Below are 17,702 nucleotides of genomic sequence, written 5' to 3'. Positions count from 1 at the left end.
CACTGAGGTCTCCTGGATGCGACTACAACTCCCAGCAGGCATCACGGGCACGCGCTGCACGTGATTACGCATGATGGTGACCTCACACGCAAGCAAGCGTCGTCTTCCAGAGAGGGCGGTGATGGCGGCGGTGAAAGGTGAGGGTTGTGTGAAGAGCGGGCAGGTCACAAGTTACGGCGGCTCTCGCCCACTGTGTGTGGGGATGAGGTGGCTCATCGGGCAGAGGGAGCTCATCGGGCAGAGGGAGCTGCGGCTTGTCCTCTCCCCACCACACCTTCGGCCGGCAATGCGTGCCCGCGCCTCTCATGCAGTGTCTTGAGGGGAAGGATTCTGCCCCTCCCCCCCCCAACCCCCCACCTTGTCCTCTCCCCCCCCCACCTTGTCCTCTCCACACCCCCCCCCACCTTGTCCTCTTCACCCCCCCACCTTGTCCTCTCCACACCCCCCCACCTTGTCCTCTCCACACCCCCCCACCTTGTCCTCTCCCCCCCCCCACCTTGTCCTCTCCACACCCCCCCACCTTGTCCTCTCCCCCCCCCCACCTTGTCCTCTTCCCCCCCCCACCTTGTCCTCTCCACACCCCCCCACCTTGTCCTCTCCCCCCCCCCACCTTGTCCTCTCCCCCCCCCCCCCCCACCTTGTCCTCTCTCACCCCCCCCACCTTGTCCTCTCCACACCCCCCCCCCACCTTGGCCACACCCCCCCCACCTTGTCCTCTCCCCCCCCCCCACCTTGTCCTCTCCTCCCCCCCCCCCCCCTTGTCCTCTCCACACCCCCCCCACCTTGTCCTCTCAACACCCCCCCCACCTTGTCCTCTCAACACCCCCCCCACCTTGTCCTCTCCACACCCCCCCCACCTTGTCCTCATCCACACCCCCCCCACCTTGTCCTCTCCCCCCCCCCACATTGTCCTCTCCACCACCCCCACCTTGTCCTCTCCACACCCCCCCCACCTTGTCCTCTCCACACCCCCCCCACCTTGTCCTCTCCACACCCCCCCCCACCTTGTCCTCTCCCCCCCCCACCTTGTCCTCTCCACACCCCCCCCACCTTGTCCCTCCTCCACACCCCCCCCCACCTTGTCCTCTCCCCCCCCCACCTTGTCTTCTTCCCCCCCCACCTTGTCCTCTCCACCCCCCGCACCTTGTCCTCTCCCCCCCCCACCTTGTCCCCTTCCCCCCCCCCACCTTGTCCTCTTCCCCCCCCCACCTTGTCCTCTCCCCCCCCACCTTGTCCTCTCCCCCCCCACCTTGTCCTCTCCCCCCCCCCACCTTGTCCTCTCCCCACCTTGTCCTCTCCCCCCCCCACCTTGTCCTCTCCCCACCCTCACCTTGTCCTCTTCCTGACATTGACCTACCCTCCCACCCTCGGCTTTCATACTTACCCCCTCCCAGCTTTCATTCATACTCCCCATTATAAACATAGACAATAGGTGCAGGAGTAGGCCCTTCGAGCCTGCACCGCCATTCAATATGATCATGGCTGATCATCCAACTCAGTATCCCGTACCTGCCTTCTCTCCATACCCCCTGATCCATTCAGCCAGAAGGGCCACATCTAACTCCCTCTTAAATATAGCCAATGAACTGGCCTCAAGTACCTTCTGTGGCAGAGAATTCCACAAATCGTGTAAAAAACGATTTTCTCATCTTGGTCCTAAAAGACTTCCCTCTTATCCTTAAACTGTGACCCCTTGTTCTGGACTTCCCCAACATCAGGAATAATCTTCCTGCCCCCCCAGCTTCCCCCCCCCCCCCAGCTTTCATTCATACTCTCGATTCCCCTCCCCCAGCTTTCATTCATACTCCCCATCCACCAACTTGTCCTCTCCATTCTTGCTCTTAACACCTCCGAGTAATAAATCAGCCCCTCATCCCTCATCCCAACTTGTCCTCCCCCTCCCTGACTGAAACCTCCCTCTCAAAGTTTTCACTCACACCCCTCTCCCCACCACCTTGTCCTCTCCCCTCCCTTACTCCAAACCTGCCCCCCCCCCCCCCTCATTCACACCTCTCTCTTTCTCCCCCCCTCCTCATTGTCCCTTCCTGACCCTGAACTATCCCTCCCTCAGTTATAATCCCTCAGTCCCCCCTCTACCCCCACCTTGTCCTCTCTTATCAGAGTTTTGCAGTAATCTGAATAAATCCGAACAGCAAGATTATTGTATTAGAATCCTCAGATCTTTTTAAAAGTAGCCCGTAGGCTTTTAAAATTAATTTCTGGCATCACCCTTGGCCGTTTCTCCCTACCTATAATTTAGGCTGGTCAAGTTGACATTTAGGCAGTCTGTTTTTCACTAACAATTATAATTCTGTCATGATTTTTTTTATCATGGGAGATTTTGGACAGGTGACAGGCATTGTGTGGTGTGTTTACTTACTGGGTTAGCAGGATGGTTTGCATTCATTTCCAGTGATGCAAATGTTTACATTTGCTTTCGCAATCACTGCAGGGTGTGTGCACGTTTGCTTTCATTCCTCTTGTGCTGAGAATATCTGCAGTTGTCAATCTCTATGGAGAAGCTGGGCTTGTACACTCTGGAGCTTGTACACTCTGAAGTATGAGAGGGGATTTCATTGAAACACATAAGATTGTTAAGGGCTTGGACACGCTAGAGGCAGGAAACATGTTCCCGATGTTGGGGGAGTCCAGAACCAGGGGCCACAGTTTAAGAATAGGGAGTAAGCCATTAAGAATGGAGACGAGGAAACACTTTTTCTCACAGAGAGTGGTGAGTCAGTGGAATTCTCTGCCTCAGAGGGCGGTGGAGGCAGATTCTCTGGATGCTTTCAAGAGTGAACTAGACAGGGCTCTTGAGTAGGCCCTTCGAGCCAGCACCATATGACAATATACACACTGTACACCCTCTCTTGACTCTTGGTATGTTGGAACAATAATCCACAATTCAGCCCGTAAGTCTCTTCCATTATTTAACAAGATTATCATTAGGCCATAACCCTCATGTTCCTCGATATTTTTGGTTAATAAACATTTTTTTGTCAATCTCAGCTTTAAATTTTAACAAGTAACCAGCACAATGAAATTGCAAACTCCAACTGTGTTCTGGATGGTGGGGCCCCAAAGTTCCATTGCAAACTAATTGCCCTGTAAGAATTTTCTAATGTCTATTTTATCGTACTGTGTCCATTTTTAAAATGCACTCGACCAAGTGCAGACCCGTTGGGTCTGTTCCCCCAACACACGCTAACTACCCCCTTGATATTATATTACTGTAAGGCAGTAACGTTACCACCACGCCACCATGCCATCCTTGTTCCATGTGTCTTCATGGAAACTTGGGTATTGTGCTGAGATTCAGAGACCATTAGAGCTTAACAATCTTTTGTTTCTCCCTAGTGTTTCCGTTGAAATGTGCCGTGCAGCATTACGCCTGGGGGAAGGTTGGACTGGACAGCGAGGTGGCAAGACTGGTTTCATGTAATGATTCCTCGGTAGTCATTGATGAAGAGAAGCCCTATGCTGAGGTATTTTCTTCATTTTGCTTCAAACAAAATCCTAGGCCATCATTTTCAATGAGGAGATGCGTGTGTGGACAGGGTAGATGGGCGAGCGTTTTAAGATCGTAGTGTCAAATCTTTGGAAACTTTCTCTGACTTGTTTCGCTCCTTTGGCTGCTGATCCTGTACTGCATTCTTTATTCTGCAGCTTTGCATAAACTGTTTTATCTACGGTCGCTTGCATCTTCAAGATATGTTTTTGTTGTGCGCCTACATGGTAATACCTCGATTGGAGTTCCAGACACATTCCTAGAAAATGGAGCGTTAGACGAAACGGTGCTCGCTGGGATATTTTTTTCCATTGTCTGTGCTTGTTGAATCTGCAGCTGTTACTTAATTTTTTGCAAAGCAACGTGATGGCCCTGTCCCACGGTACGAGTTCATTCCAAGAGCTCTCCCGAGTTAAAAAAAACCCAAACTCGTGTAAGCACGGAGAATGAACGTAGCGGGTACGTCGGAGCTCAGGGACGTCTCTTAGCGGCTCGTAACGCTAACGGCAGGTACTCGGGAAGACTCGCTAACGGCAAGATTTTTCAACATGTTGAAAGATGTCCACGAGAGCCCCAAGTACCAACGAGCAGCCATTACCGTAAATCTCCGAGTTCGAATCAGGGCAAACTCGGGAGAGCTCTTGGAATGAACTCGCACCGTGGGACTGGGCCATTAGTCTTTTATGAGTGGAGGAAGTTTACACTAAACGTGACCAATACATCCACTTAAACCGAAGACACACAGTAGCTCCAGCGGGTGAGGCAACATCTCAGGAGAACGTTTTGTGTCGGAACCCTTCTTCAGCCTGGCATTCTTCACCTCACTCCGCCACCAGAAGATTACTGTGTAGGCGCACAACAAAAACATAACTTGAAGATCACAGTACAGAGACAATCCGACCCCAATCATGATAATCCCTTTTCATAGCATTCATTAAAATGTAACCCACTTGCCTCCATGTGGCAATCTGAAATTTTGTCTGTGTTAATCAATTGGAGTCAGAGAGTCATAGAGTGATACAGCATGGAAACTGGCCCTTCGGCCCAACTTGCCCACCATGTCCCACCTCCCTGCGTTTGGTCCATATCCCTCCAAACCTGTCCTATCCATGTACCTGGCTAACTGTTTCTCAAACATTGGGATTGTCCCAGCCTCAACTACATCCTTTGACAGCTTGTTCCATACACCCACCACCCTTTGTGTGGAAAATGTTACCCCTCAGATTCCTATGAAATCTTTTCCGCTTCATCCTCTGATTCTCGGTTCACCTACTCTGGGCAAGAGACTCTGTGCATTTACCTGATCTATAACACTTGTGATTTTATACCCTACACGATCACCTCCTCGTCCTCCTGTGCTCCAAGGAATAGAGTTCCAGTCTACTCAACCTCTCCCTATAGCTCAGACCCTCCAGTCCTGGCAACATCCTCGTAAATCTTCCCCGTACCTTTCCCAGCTTGACAACATCTTTCCTATAACACGGTGCCAGGAACTGAACACAATTTATTGAGAACTACAGTGTGGCAAAGTCTTAAAAATTTAGTAATGTCACTCTGCTCATTGGCGTGTATTGAGAGAACAGCAAAGTAATTTATGTATAAATTATGCTTTGGACAGCTTTGCTTCATGCTGGGAAGGAAGATTACTGATAAAAACATACGGCAATTTAATATAAATTAAATTTACAAGTACCTCATTCACAGAGTGCATTTATTGAAGGTGTTGTCATGTGAACAAGGAACACAAAAATGAGAAACCCATGTGCAATATAATTAGGAAACACGTTTTGCAATATGGCGAGATATGGAAATTATCAGCTAGCTTGAGAGGTGATGCTGTTTTATGATTATTATTTTTTTCTCCGTTAGCTATGGATGGGAGCCCACCCCAAAGGAGATGCACTCATTTGCGACAACAGAATTTCCCAAAAGACTCTCGGGGAGTGGATTTCGAAGCACCCTAACGGCCTGGGGTCAAAAGTGAAGGATATCTTGCAAGGAAAGCTGCCCTTTTTGTTCAAGGTGCTCTCAGTCAACATCTCGTTATCTATTCAAGCTCATCCGAACAAGGCAAGCAAATTTTTTTGTAGTACTTTACATGCAGCATCATTGGGTAGATAGCCGTGTGTGTAGCGTGCAATATACGCTTTGATTTTGTTCGCTCTCTGTAGTCTCAAACTCCAAACAAAATCGTTTTAAAACACAGCAAACTTTGCTTCGAGTATAAATGCATTTAGTTTATTTTAGAGGTACAGGGCGGAAAAGGGGCCCTTCGGCCCATCGAGTCCGCACTGAACGGTGATCCCCACACATTAACACAATCCTAGGGACAATTGTTACATTTACACCAAGCCAATTAACCCACAAACCCGTACGTCTTTAGCCTGTGGGAGGAAACCGAAGATCTCGGAGAAAACCCACGCGGTCACGGGGAGGATGTACAAACTCCGTACAGGCAGTCCCCGCAGTTGGGATCGAACCCGGGTGTCTGGCACTGTAATGCCCCTGTCCCACTTAGGAAACTGAACGGAAACCTCTGGAGACTTTTGCGCCCCACCCAAGGTTTCCGTGCGGTTCCCGGAGGTTTTTGTCAGTCTTCCTACCTGCTTCCACTACCTGCAACCACCTGCAACCTCCGGGAACCGCACGGAAACCTTAGGTGGGGCGCAAAGTCTCCAGAGGTTTCCGTTCAGGTTTTCTAAGTGGGACAGGGGCATAAGGCAGCAGCTCTATCGCTGCTCGCCAAGTTGCACTCATCACGTGCCTAAACAAGAAGTCGTCTCCATTTTATGGCTACTTCCTGATCATGCCGGCCTCCAGCTGAGCATTCCCCATTCATCTGACTCCTCCTTTTTTCCCCCATATGCCACACAAACTCTTTGTATTGCTACGAGTTTATTATTGTCATGTGTACTGAGATGTGGAGAAACTTCTCCCTGTGATTGTGTGGGCTTCTCTCAGGTGTTTCAATGTCCTTCCGCATCCTCCCGCAGGGAACAAACCAAATAAAAATAGAAATCAGAAATTTATAAAGTATCTTTTTTGAGTTGATGTGCACGTTATAGGTTATAATTGGCATCTGTTTGAAAACATTTTTTTTTTAATTGCCTCGAATTTTTAGGATGAGAAAATGGGATAACATAGAACTTGTATGAACGGGTGATCGATTGTCAGTGTGGATTTGGTCGGCCGAAGGGACTGTTTCTATGCAAAATCTCTAAACTAAAGTAAACTACACTTCAAAAATGTTTCTTTGCATAGGCACCAAATGCTGGAGTAACTCAGCGGGACAGACAGACAGAATGGGTGACGTTTCGGGTCGAGACCCTTCTTCAGACGTCTCGACTCGAAATGTCACCCATTCCTTCTATCCAGAGATGCTGCCTGTCCCGCTGAGTTACTCCAGCATTTTGTGTCTATCTTTGGTGTAAACCAGCATCTGCAGTCCCATCCGACATATTTCTAAGCATTATTTTTTTCGATTGTAGTGCATCAGGAGCTTTCCTAAGGTCAGAATTTAGGCAAAGTATTTAAATCATTTACATTGTTCCCCCAAGTATTTTTGATGGGCTATGAATGAAGGGGCGGAAATGCTACCACTATCGGGCCAGGGTGGGGAAAAGTTTGTCTCATGCTGTTGTACAGAATAGAATGATATTGACTTGGTTCTTACTGCTCCTGGCTTGGATATATTTCCTCCTGTTCCAAGATTCCTAGCACCAATGCGTGAGCCAAATAAACATAGAAGTCAGCAATTGAAGTCAGAGTTGAAATTTTACGGAATAGTACTGCATTGTTCATAGGTTTGGAACTTGTGTCCTGCAGGAACTCGCTGCGAAGCTTCATGCTCAGTTTCCAGATCGATATCCTGATAAAAATCACAAGCCAGAGATGGCCATTGCACTGACTCCATTTGAAGCACTTTGCGGATTCAGACCTGTGGAGGAAATCATTGGATTTTTGACAAGTAAGAGGTGTTCCTTCTCCTCCCTGTAACATCCTGGTCAATCTCCAGGAAATCCTGTTGGTAATTCTTATCAGGGGAAAGAAACACTGCAGGCTTTTATCTTAATTTTTCTAGAGCAATTTTGCAAGTTCAACCCTTCTGATCCTAACACTCAGCGACAAGTATCAAGCCTAATTCTTTTCATCGCCATAATCTGCCAGATTCTATTGCTCACCTACAAACTAGAGTGGAATTCTCTGCCACAGAAAGTAGTTGAGGCCAGTTCATTGGCTATATTTAAGAGGGAGTTAGATGTGGCCCTTGTGGCTAAAGGGATCAGGGGGTATGGAGAGAAGGCAGATACAGGATACTGAGTTGGATGATCAGCCATGATCATATTGAGTAGCGGTGCAGGCTCGAAGGGCCGAATGGCCTACTCCTGCACCTATTTTCTATTTTCTATGTTTAGAGGGACTTTTACAATGGCTAATTAATGTACAAACCTGCATGTCTTTGGTACGGGGAAGGAAACGGGAGAAAAACAAAGGTGTCCAAGCACCGCGGGGAATGTACACAGATCCACATAGAGAACACGTTACCTATATTAGAATTAGAATGGAGACATTTGGATGTAGAGAATATATATTTAATGCAGAGATAGATAGATTCTTGATTAGTATGGGTGTCAGAGGATCTGGGGAGAATGGAGTTAGTTGAGAGAGATAGATCAGCCATGATTGAATGGTGAAGTAGACGATGGGCCGAATGGCCTAATTCTGACTCCTATCACATATGACCTTATGAATACCAGTCAGGACTGAATCCGGATAGCTGGAGATGTCAGGTGACAGCTCTACAAGTTGTGGCAATGTGCCAGACTGAATATAAAGAAGTGTATCCCTAATATGTAATTAAATAGTTATAAACTGTTTTGAGATGGACTAAGAAAGAGGCTTTGAAATGCACAATCTTTTTACGATCACCAAGTTTGAAATGAATAATTGTAAAGGAACATTTATTTCTAGAGATACAGCGCGGAAACAGGCCCTTCGGCCCACTAAGTCCGCACTGACCAGCGCATTAACACTATCTTACACACACTAGGGACAATTTACACTTGTGCCAAGCGAATTAACCTACAAACTTGAACGTCTTTGAAGTGTGGGAGGAAACCGAAGATCTCGGAGAAAATACAGGAAGGTCACGGGGAGAACGTACAAACTCCGTACATTCAGCACCCGTAGTTGGGAGCGCACCTGGGTCTCCAGCGCTGTATGGCAGCAACTCTACCGCTGCGCCACCGTGCCGCCCTTAAAATTAATGTGTTAATACAAATATTTTCAATATCACTGGGGTATCCACTTTTACTTCAAACAAAAAATTGGTTCAATATGTGTTTTTTTTTTTTACTCCAGCATTCTTCAACAGATTGATGGTTTCCCTTTTATCTCTGAAACATTTGTGCTTTGTTGCAGATGTCCCGGAGTTCCGTGCAGTGATTGGCAATGAAGCTGCGGAAATACTTGAAAATAGCCCAGGTCACCCACGCCAGATATCGGATGCTTTGAAGAAATGCTTTACCAGAATGATGAACTGTGAAAAGAAGACCTTTGTTGATCAGCTGAACATGTTGGTGAAGAGAGTGCTGCAAGAAGGTTTGTGCTATTAACACACAGCAGTACGCCGTTGAGGCCAAATGTAAATTAGTTTGCACTTAACTAATGTGCAATGAAATATCTCTTGGTTTCTAACAAGTGGGTTTGCCAACATATGGGACTCTGATGTCAATATTTGCACTTATCTATTGCATCACAGCTGTTGGAAGTGACTCACAAGCACGATTCACTTGTCGTCAGTGTTAAGCAAGCACCCATTTTACGTGGCACGATCCTACAAGCTGCAATAATATGAATGATGAGGTTTTGTCAGTGAGAGAGAAATGCTAATCAGGATATCGAGAACTTTTGGCACTTCGACTAACACCATGAAATCTTTCATATTTCCCATGATGAATGGGGTCTAATTTGCTTTGCATCATCTTTGGCACGGCATAAAGCATCGATGTGTTGCTTTAGTGCTAGAATGTTGTTTGAGCTGGCACTTGGGGAGATGGGTGTGTGATTATTTGCACTGAAAGTATGCAAGAGCAAGGAGCTATTCATTGTTCTCATCTCCCCTCCTTTAATTTACATGGGTCACAATATGTAGGGATGAATGCAACCAGTGACTAACATATCCACCTCTGTTCAGATCCAGCAACTGAAGGTGAATTTTCACCCTTCCTCAAAATAATCACAATTTCTTGCACTGCAGAAGGCTGTTTGTATAAACGCCTGGGCAGCTTACAATATTGATTTCTCTAACTTCAAGTAACTCCTGCACTCCCTCTCTCCATCCCTCCCCCACCCAAGTCTCTCAACGTTACCTTGCAAACAGCTAACAATGGCCTGTTTCCTTTATCATTGTTAATTTTTTGCATATCTTACATTCATTTGTTCTATTTCTCTCGTTTCCCTTTCCCCGACTTCCAGTCTGAAGAAGGGTCTCGACCTGAAACATTACCCATTCCTTCTCTTCTGCGATACAGATGGCACAATGGGCTAAGTGTTCGGCTGGCAACCTGAAGGTGGCCGGTTCGAATCCTGCTTGGAGTGTGTACTGTCGTTGTGTCCTTGGGCAAGACACTTCACCTACCTTTGCCTGGGACTAGAGACGGAAATTAGCTACTGATTGGCTACAATCTCACATATTTACATGAAAATGTTCATTAATATGCACTGTCCCTATAAACAAAACATTATTATTATTATTTATTATTACTGCCTGTCCCGCTGAGTTACTCCAGCATTTTGTATCTATCTTTGGTTTAAAATGCAGCATTTGCAGTTCCTTCCTACACATGTATAAAAGAGCTACTCAATCTCCATGCACCTTCCCCACAGACCAATCAATCTGCTTTCCTCTGCAACCCATCTGGTGGTGCATATCGGATCTTATCAAGTTGCTGCATTTGATTATGAAAATTAAAATTATCACCATCCTCACTGTGTTAGTCCAATGCTTTTTGTTTCCCTAAAACTTCTTGAAAGTTAAGTCTAACTTCAGACTTTGTTCAAAGGTGAACAATCCTGGATTTTCCTCGATGTAAATTTTATAAAATAGCATGGTTGCTGGAAAATAGTGTTGGGTTGGGGGGAAGGAATGGTGGGCAATAAGTTGGTGACTACTGGAAAGGAAGGTGGGTCACCATATCCCAGGAGTGCCGAATGGACCCAGCTGAAATACTGCCCTTCATTTGCACTAGTTTTGAGTCACTGGTATTTGTGGCTTTGATGCTTTGTGCCCAGTTTTGATGTGTTGCAAGTCATAGTTTGGATCTAATAACAGCCTTGTGATTTTCCTTATCGCCATTCCCTTATCATGTATCTGTACGCTGTGAATGGCTCGATTGTAATCGTGCATGGTCTTTCCGCTGACTGGTTAGCACGCAATAAAAGCTTTTCACTGTCCCTTAGTACACGTGACAAACAACTGCACTAAACTTGTGTTGTAGGTGCTGCAGGCAAGGACGCGGCAGAAAGTAACGGCGAGCTGTTGCTGCGATTACACTCCCAGTTTCCGGGCGACGTCGGCTGCTTTGTCATCTACTTTCTGAATGTGGTGAACCTGGAGCCCGGGGAAGCCATCTTCCTGGGAGCTAATGAACCCCATGCGTATCTTTATGGAGGTGAGAATCAAAGACTTTAGAAAAAGAGAGGACAGAGATGCAATGTGACAAAAATAAAAAGACACAATGTGCTGGGGAAACTCCGCAGGTTAGACAGCATCTGTGGAGAAATGTGTAGGAAGGAACTGCAGATGCTGGCTTAAACCGACATAAAGCTGGAGTAACTCAGCGGGTCAGACAGGAGAGATGCTGTCTGACCATTTGTGTTACTCCAGCTTTTTGTGTCCAGCATCTCTGGAGAACGTGGCTAGGTGACATTTTGGGTCAGAACCATGATCACAATGAATGGCAGTGCTGGCTCGAAGGGCCAAATGGCCTCCTCCTACACCTAATTTCTATGTTATATGCCCCATGTCCCGCTTGGCCATCATTTGCGCGTAATTTACGCAACATCATTTACATGTCACGACGTGTGCGTTGCGACGCGAGCGTCGTGACACGCACGTGATGCGCACATGGTGCGTGGTGACATAGGCAGTTGCGCACGGCGTCCCAGGATTTTGTGATGTACAAAATCTTTGCCCGCAATCTGCGTGACGTGCAAATGGCGGACAAGGGGACAGGCCCTTAAGAGTCCCCAGACATGGAGGCTGCAGACCAAGTTTTGGTAAATGGGGTTAACATAGACTTGTTGGGCTGAAGGGCCTGTTTCTGGGCACTAGGATTGGAATGAGTAACAATAAAGAGATTTAATTACAATATATTTTTCCTAATAACCTCATTATCAAACCAAGCAGTTGTCAATGGTAAATGCTCACCCAAAGTCTTGGGCTTCTGTGTCACCAAATTTACTTTGATAAGAATTTGCACCTTTCTAAAATAATATTTGACCAAATCATGAGGTAACATGACAATTTTGAAAAGAGTTCTTGGATTAAAATGACACTAATTTTGAATTTGATTTAAATTGAAATATTGCGATACCCCTCCTTGGGAAGGCTGGTTAATTCCAGCGTAGGTTCAGACTCAGTGTTGAATATTTCTTTGGTCTTCTCAGCAAATATTCTAGATTCTTAACTGCTGTTTGTGGCATTACTCACCACTTCGCACATTCCTGCTCACAATTTGTGTTAATAAACTTTGAGCCATAGATTACAGAATCCAGCTCTGCTAGCGAAAAAAGGGAAAATGTTGGAACACTCGGTGGGTTGGAAAATATTGATGGAGAATAAAACAAACTGGCGACTTTTTATGAGCTTTTTATCTGCTGTAATCTCAGCGTTGTAGCCTTTCAGTGTGAGATATTAAGTGAACAATATTCATTTTTTTGAGGATGTTGCCAGGACTCGAGGGCCTGAGCTGCTGGGAAAGGCTGGGCAGTCTAGGACTTTATTCCTTGGAGCGCAGGAGGCTGAGGGCGGTCTTATAGAGGTGTGTCACATCATGAAGGGAATATATAGGGTGAATGCGCAGAGTTTCTTAACCAGGGTCGGGGAATCAAGAACCAAAGGATGTAGGTTTAAGGTGGGATGGACAAGATTTAATAGGAACCTGAAGGGCAACTTTTTCAGTAGATGGCAGTGGGTATATGGAACGAGCTGCCAGAGGAGGAAGCTGAGGCGGGTACTATAACAGCATTTAAAAGACACCTCTAGACAGGTACATGGATAGGAGAGCCTTCGAGGGATAGAGCACAGAAACTGCTCTCCTCAAAGTCCTCAACGACCTCCTCACCTCTGCTGACACTGGTTCCCTCAACATCCTCATCCTCCTCGACCTGAGCGCAGCCTTCGATACAGTGAACCATAACATCCTGCTCACCAGACTCAAAGACCTCGGCATTGAAGGTTCTGCACTCAGCTGGCTCTGTTCCTACCTTTCCAACAGATCCCACTTCATCTCTCTCCATAACCACACCTCTGCTACAGCCACAGTCACTCAAGGCGTCCCCCAAGGCTCCGTACTCGGCCCCCTCCTCTTCATCATCTACATCCCCCCCTTGGTCAGATACTCCGCCACTTCAACCTGGACTTCCACTGTTAAGCCGATGACACCCAGATCTACCTCGGCACCAAATCCCCTCACAACCCCCCCCCCCCCCCCCCCCCCCTCTCCCATATCAACTCCTGTTTGTCAGCTATAAAAACCTGGATGCAACATAACTTCCTCAAACTCAACAGCGATAAAACAGAATTCCTCCTCATAGGCTCCAAATCCACACTCAGCAAAATCAATAACCCCACTCTCACCATCGACGGCACCACTGTCTCCCCATCTCCCCAGGCCCGCAACCTTGGCGTGATCTTTGATTCCACCCTCTACCTTGATCCTCACATCCGCCATGTCATTAAAACCTCCTTCTTTCACCTCCGCAACATCGCCAAAATCAGACCCTCTCTCACACCTCCCGCTGCTGAAAGACTCATCCATGCCTTCATCTCCTCCCGACTGGACTACTGCAACTCACTTCTCCTTGGCATCAGCTCCACCTACATCAACCGACTCCAACTGGTCCAGAACGCAGCCGCCCGACTCATCACCCACACCAAATCCTGGCATCACATCACTCCAGTCCTCAAACAACTTCACTGGCTTCCCATCTCTCACCGGATCACCTACAAAATCCTGGTCCTCACCTACAAAGCCCTCCACCATCTGGCCCCCCCATATCTGACTGACCTCCTCTCCCCCTACCAACCCTCACGGTCCCTCAGATCCACATCAGCCGGTTTCCTCTCCATCCACAAGTCCAACCTCCGCAGTTTTGAGGACAGAGCCTTCTCCAGGCCAGCTCCCAGGCTCTGGAACTCCCTCCCCCAACTGATCCGCAATTCCGTGTCCCTCACCATCTTCCAGTCCCGTCTCAAGACCCATCTCTTCACCTCTGCCTATCCTTAGCCCCACGTCCCCCTCCCTTTTCTTCTGTGCTTGAATTGCCTCGTATTGTGTTTTGAATTGAATTCTGTCTTTAATTTGTGTACTAGTCATGTCTCTACTATTTATTTCATTCCCCTTACATGTTTTTCCTCTACTTGCTAAATTTTTGTAAGGTGTCCTTGAGACTTTTGAAAGGCGCCCATAAATAAAATTTATTATTATTAATATTATATGAGTCAAATAGACGCAAATAGGACTGGGTTAGATGAGGTATCTTGGTCTGCATGGACTAGTTGGGCCGAAGGGCCTGCATCTCTGCTGCATGACTCTATGACTCGGGACGACAGATGGCACAATGGGCTAAGTGTTCGGCTGGCAACCGGAAGGTAGCCGGTTCGAATCCCGCTTGGAGTGCATACTGTCGTTGTGTCCTTGGGCAAGACACTTCACCCACCTTTGCCTGTGTGTGAATGTGTGTGAGCGATTGGTGGTGGTCGGAGGGGCCGTAGGCGCAGATTGGCAGCCACGCTTCCGTCAGTCTGCCCCAGGGCAGCTGTGGCTACAGAAGTAGCTTACCACCACCGAGTGTGACTGAGGAGTGAATGAATAATGCGATGTAAAGCGCCTTGAGTATTAGAAAGGCGCTATATAAATCCCATCCATTATTATTATTATTATAATCATTATTTTTAATGCAGACGCATTTCTGATATGCATAGTGATGTTGAGATGCTTTCCATTTAAAAAAAAAAAAAAGAATTTGCAGTCTATTTTTGGCCGCTATTGAGAAACGTAGTGATATTGTGTGAATCGTCAGCGAGTGCTAATTAACTTAAGCTCATCTGTTCCAGATTGCATAGAATGCATGGCATGTTCCGATAACACCGTACGAGCTGGTCTCACGCCAAAATTCATTGACGTTCACACCCTTTGTGAGATGCTGAATTACACGCCTGCCCCAGCAAGTGAAAAGATCTTCCCGTTCGTTCGGGATCCCTGTGATCCATGTGTTTTCATGTACAACCCTCCAGTGCCTGATTTTTCAGTAATAAAAATAGAGGTATGACTTGTATTCTTGAACAAGACCGCTCGTATTTGATCCTCTGCATGTTTTCGCTGCCGTGTTATACATTCCAATGTAACAGTGTAGTGACCCAGTTTTCATTCTGTTGACACCAAAACAAGTGCATGTTAAGAAACCATGACACCAGGAATCCAGAAACTTAGCATGCTGCTGAAACTTGCCTTCCAGCCAAACCACAGGCTTGAATCTTTATGCTCTTGGCTGAGATAAGAAGATTGCTTGAAAATTGCCACAAAGAAATTTGGTTCAAACCCACTCGTGTGGTTATGTTCCATGGAAGCTTGCTTCCATTTTATTTGAAGAAGGGTTTCGGCCCGAAACGTTGCCTATTTCCTTCGCTCCATAGATGCTGCTGCACCCGCTTAGTTTATAACCATATAACCATATAACAATTACAGCACGGAAACAGGCCATCTCGGCCCTACAAGTCCGCGCCGAACAATTTTTTCCCCTTAGTCCCACCTGCCTGCACTCATACCATAACCCTCCATTCCCTTCTCATCCATATGCCTATCCAATTTATTCTTAAATGATACAAACGAACCTGCCGCCACCACTTCCACTGGAAGCTCATTCCACACCGCTACCACTCTCTGAGTAAAGAAGTTCCCCCTCATGTTACCCCTAAACTTCTGTCCCTTAATTCTGAAGTCATGTCCTCTTGTTTGAATCTTCCCTATTCTCAAAGGGAAAAGCTTGATCACATCAACTCTGTAGCATTCTCCAGCATTTTTGTGTACCTTCCATTTTATTTACTCCTTCACCATCTCACTTAAGAGTCGTACAGTGCTGCGACGGGCCCTTCAGACAACTGAGTCCACGCTGACCATCAACCACCCATTTACACGAATCCTACCCCATTTCATTCTTCCCATTTGCTATCAACTACCTCAAGTTCCTACCATTTACCTACACACTATATCCTCCCATTCTTTTTTCCCTTGTCTATATATTTATATCCTACTTCCTTTTATATGCGTCTGCAATTTTCATCAACCAGATTATTCAGTAATATGTTTTGCATTCCCTGACCAAAGAATTTTCAGCTGAATTCTTATCCATGTCTCATCTTAGATTTATGCTTCTTCTATTGAAAACTAAGTAGGCATGTCTTTTGGATATTTACTTTAATAGTCCCAACAAGGCTTTAATAGTCCGTCAATTTTAAATCAGTTAGAGCCTTATGCCCCTGTCCCACGTAGGAAACCTGAACGGAAACCTCTGGAGACTTTGCGCCCCACCCAAGGTTTCATTGCGGTTCCCGGAGGTTGCAGGTGGTTGCCGGAGGTTGCAGGTAGTGGAAGCAGGTAGGAAGACTGACAAAAACCTCCGGGAACCGCACGGAAACAGTAAAGAAGTGATAGCAAAAGAGATGATGGAGAGATTCATCAGCATGACTGGGTGGTGCTGATGAATGGCCTTCTCCTGTACCTATTGTCTATTGAAGTGCAAAGAATAGAGGGAAATGCATCATGTGCAGGCAGATAAAATTTCTTGGGATCAAGTTCGACACAAACATTGTGGACCATTCCACTGCTGTACTGTTCTATGTTCTAAATCTATGTTCTCCATTCTCTGATGGGGAACGTTTCCTGCATTCTTTCCTATCTAAACCCCTCCTAATTTTATATACCTCAATCCTGTCCCCTCTTAACGACCTCTGCAGTAGAAACAAAATTATCCTCGTAACTGAAACACCACCCAGCCATGCTGATGAATCTCTGCATCATCTCCTTTGCTATCACTTCTTTACTGTTTTAATACTCGGTGTGATTTGTCCAGGTTATTTAACTGCCTTTTAAACGGTATAATCTGAATAGACTGCAGAATTTAATAAAGTTCAATGTCACCGGAAAAAGTTGTAAACTAAAAGAAAATCTCTTTAACCCAGATTCCAAGTTCCGTGGAAGAATACACGATATCTCCCATTGATTCTGCGAGTATCCTGCTTGTGATCAGTGGAGAAGCCTTGGCCACCGCTGACCCGTCTGAGATCAACGTCTGCCGAGGGTCCGTGCTCTTCATTGCCGCCAACGAGAACGTGGACTTGTGCATCAACTCAGACGGGATGCTGCTCTTCAGAGCGTGCTGCATGCAGTAACCTCTGAACTCTCACTCAGTAGCCTCAGGATGATGAGGACATTATGCATAGTGGTTCTGTAGGCTGATGGATAGATTGCAATGGCACATGTGAATTTTGCCAGTTTTTGCAAGATTCAAAACTTTACCCTCTCTTAATGGGTAGTTGGCTATTTTTCTCTGGGAATATCAGTTCATTTCCTTTAGCTGTTAATTTTGTTTGCTTCATTCCGTTTTTATGTGCATTCGTTTTGTGTTGCAGTGATAACAAATTTGCTTAAGTTCTCATCTGTTTAGCTCTCGTCCCTCTGATCCCAGAGAATTCTGTTTTCACACGGTACAGCCTAGCTGTTTCATGACGTTTTGCCCTAATATATATGGTGGTGCAATAGTAGAGTTGCTGACTTGCAGCATCAGAGACGCGAGTTCAATCCTGACTACAGGTGCTGTCTGTACGGAATTTGTACGTTCTTCCCAGTGACTGCGTGGATTTTCTGCGGGTGCTCTGGTTTCCTCCCACAGTCCCAAAGACATACAGGTT

The 17,702-nt window shown here is 46.5% G+C and overlaps 1 protein-coding gene across 1 annotated transcript; it reads left to right on the top strand.

Annotated features, from left to right (window-relative positions):
• Window positions 1-79: 79 nt before the first annotated feature.
• Window positions 80-17,447, top strand: mpi (mannose phosphate isomerase). Its single transcript, XM_033014857.1, has 8 exons — window positions 80-137; window positions 3,358-3,485; window positions 5,378-5,578; window positions 7,334-7,475; window positions 8,930-9,109; window positions 11,008-11,181; window positions 14,850-15,058; window positions 16,974-17,447. The coding sequence occupies exons 1-8, from the start codon at window positions 122-124 to the stop codon at window positions 17,181-17,183; spliced, it is 1,260 nt and encodes a 419-aa protein (XP_032870748.1). The 5' UTR covers window positions 80-121; the 3' UTR covers window positions 17,184-17,447.
• Window positions 17,448-17,702: the final 255 nt, after the last annotated feature.

The sequence above is a fragment of the Amblyraja radiata genome, chromosome X (assembly GCF_010909765.2).
Source record: "Amblyraja radiata isolate CabotCenter1 chromosome X, sAmbRad1.1.pri, whole genome shotgun sequence".
NCBI classification, from domain to species: domain Eukaryota; kingdom Metazoa; phylum Chordata; class Chondrichthyes; order Rajiformes; family Rajidae; genus Amblyraja; species Amblyraja radiata.
The sequence above is the reverse complement of the archived record's forward strand: the minus strand, read 5'-3'. Positions and strand labels throughout refer to the sequence as shown.

What these genes read in the sequence shown, in the direction of transcription:
- mpi (XM_033014857.1), top strand. An exon ending in CCATGCGTATCTTTATGGAG is followed by an intron (nt 11,182 to 14,849) that starts GTGAGAATCAAA and finishes CATCTGTTCCAG; the next exon opens with ATTGCATAGAATGCATGGCA. An exon ending in TTTCAGTAATAAAAATAGAG is followed by an intron (nt 15,059 to 16,973) that starts GTATGACTTGTA and finishes TCTTTAACCCAG; the next exon opens with ATTCCAAGTTCCGTGGAAGA.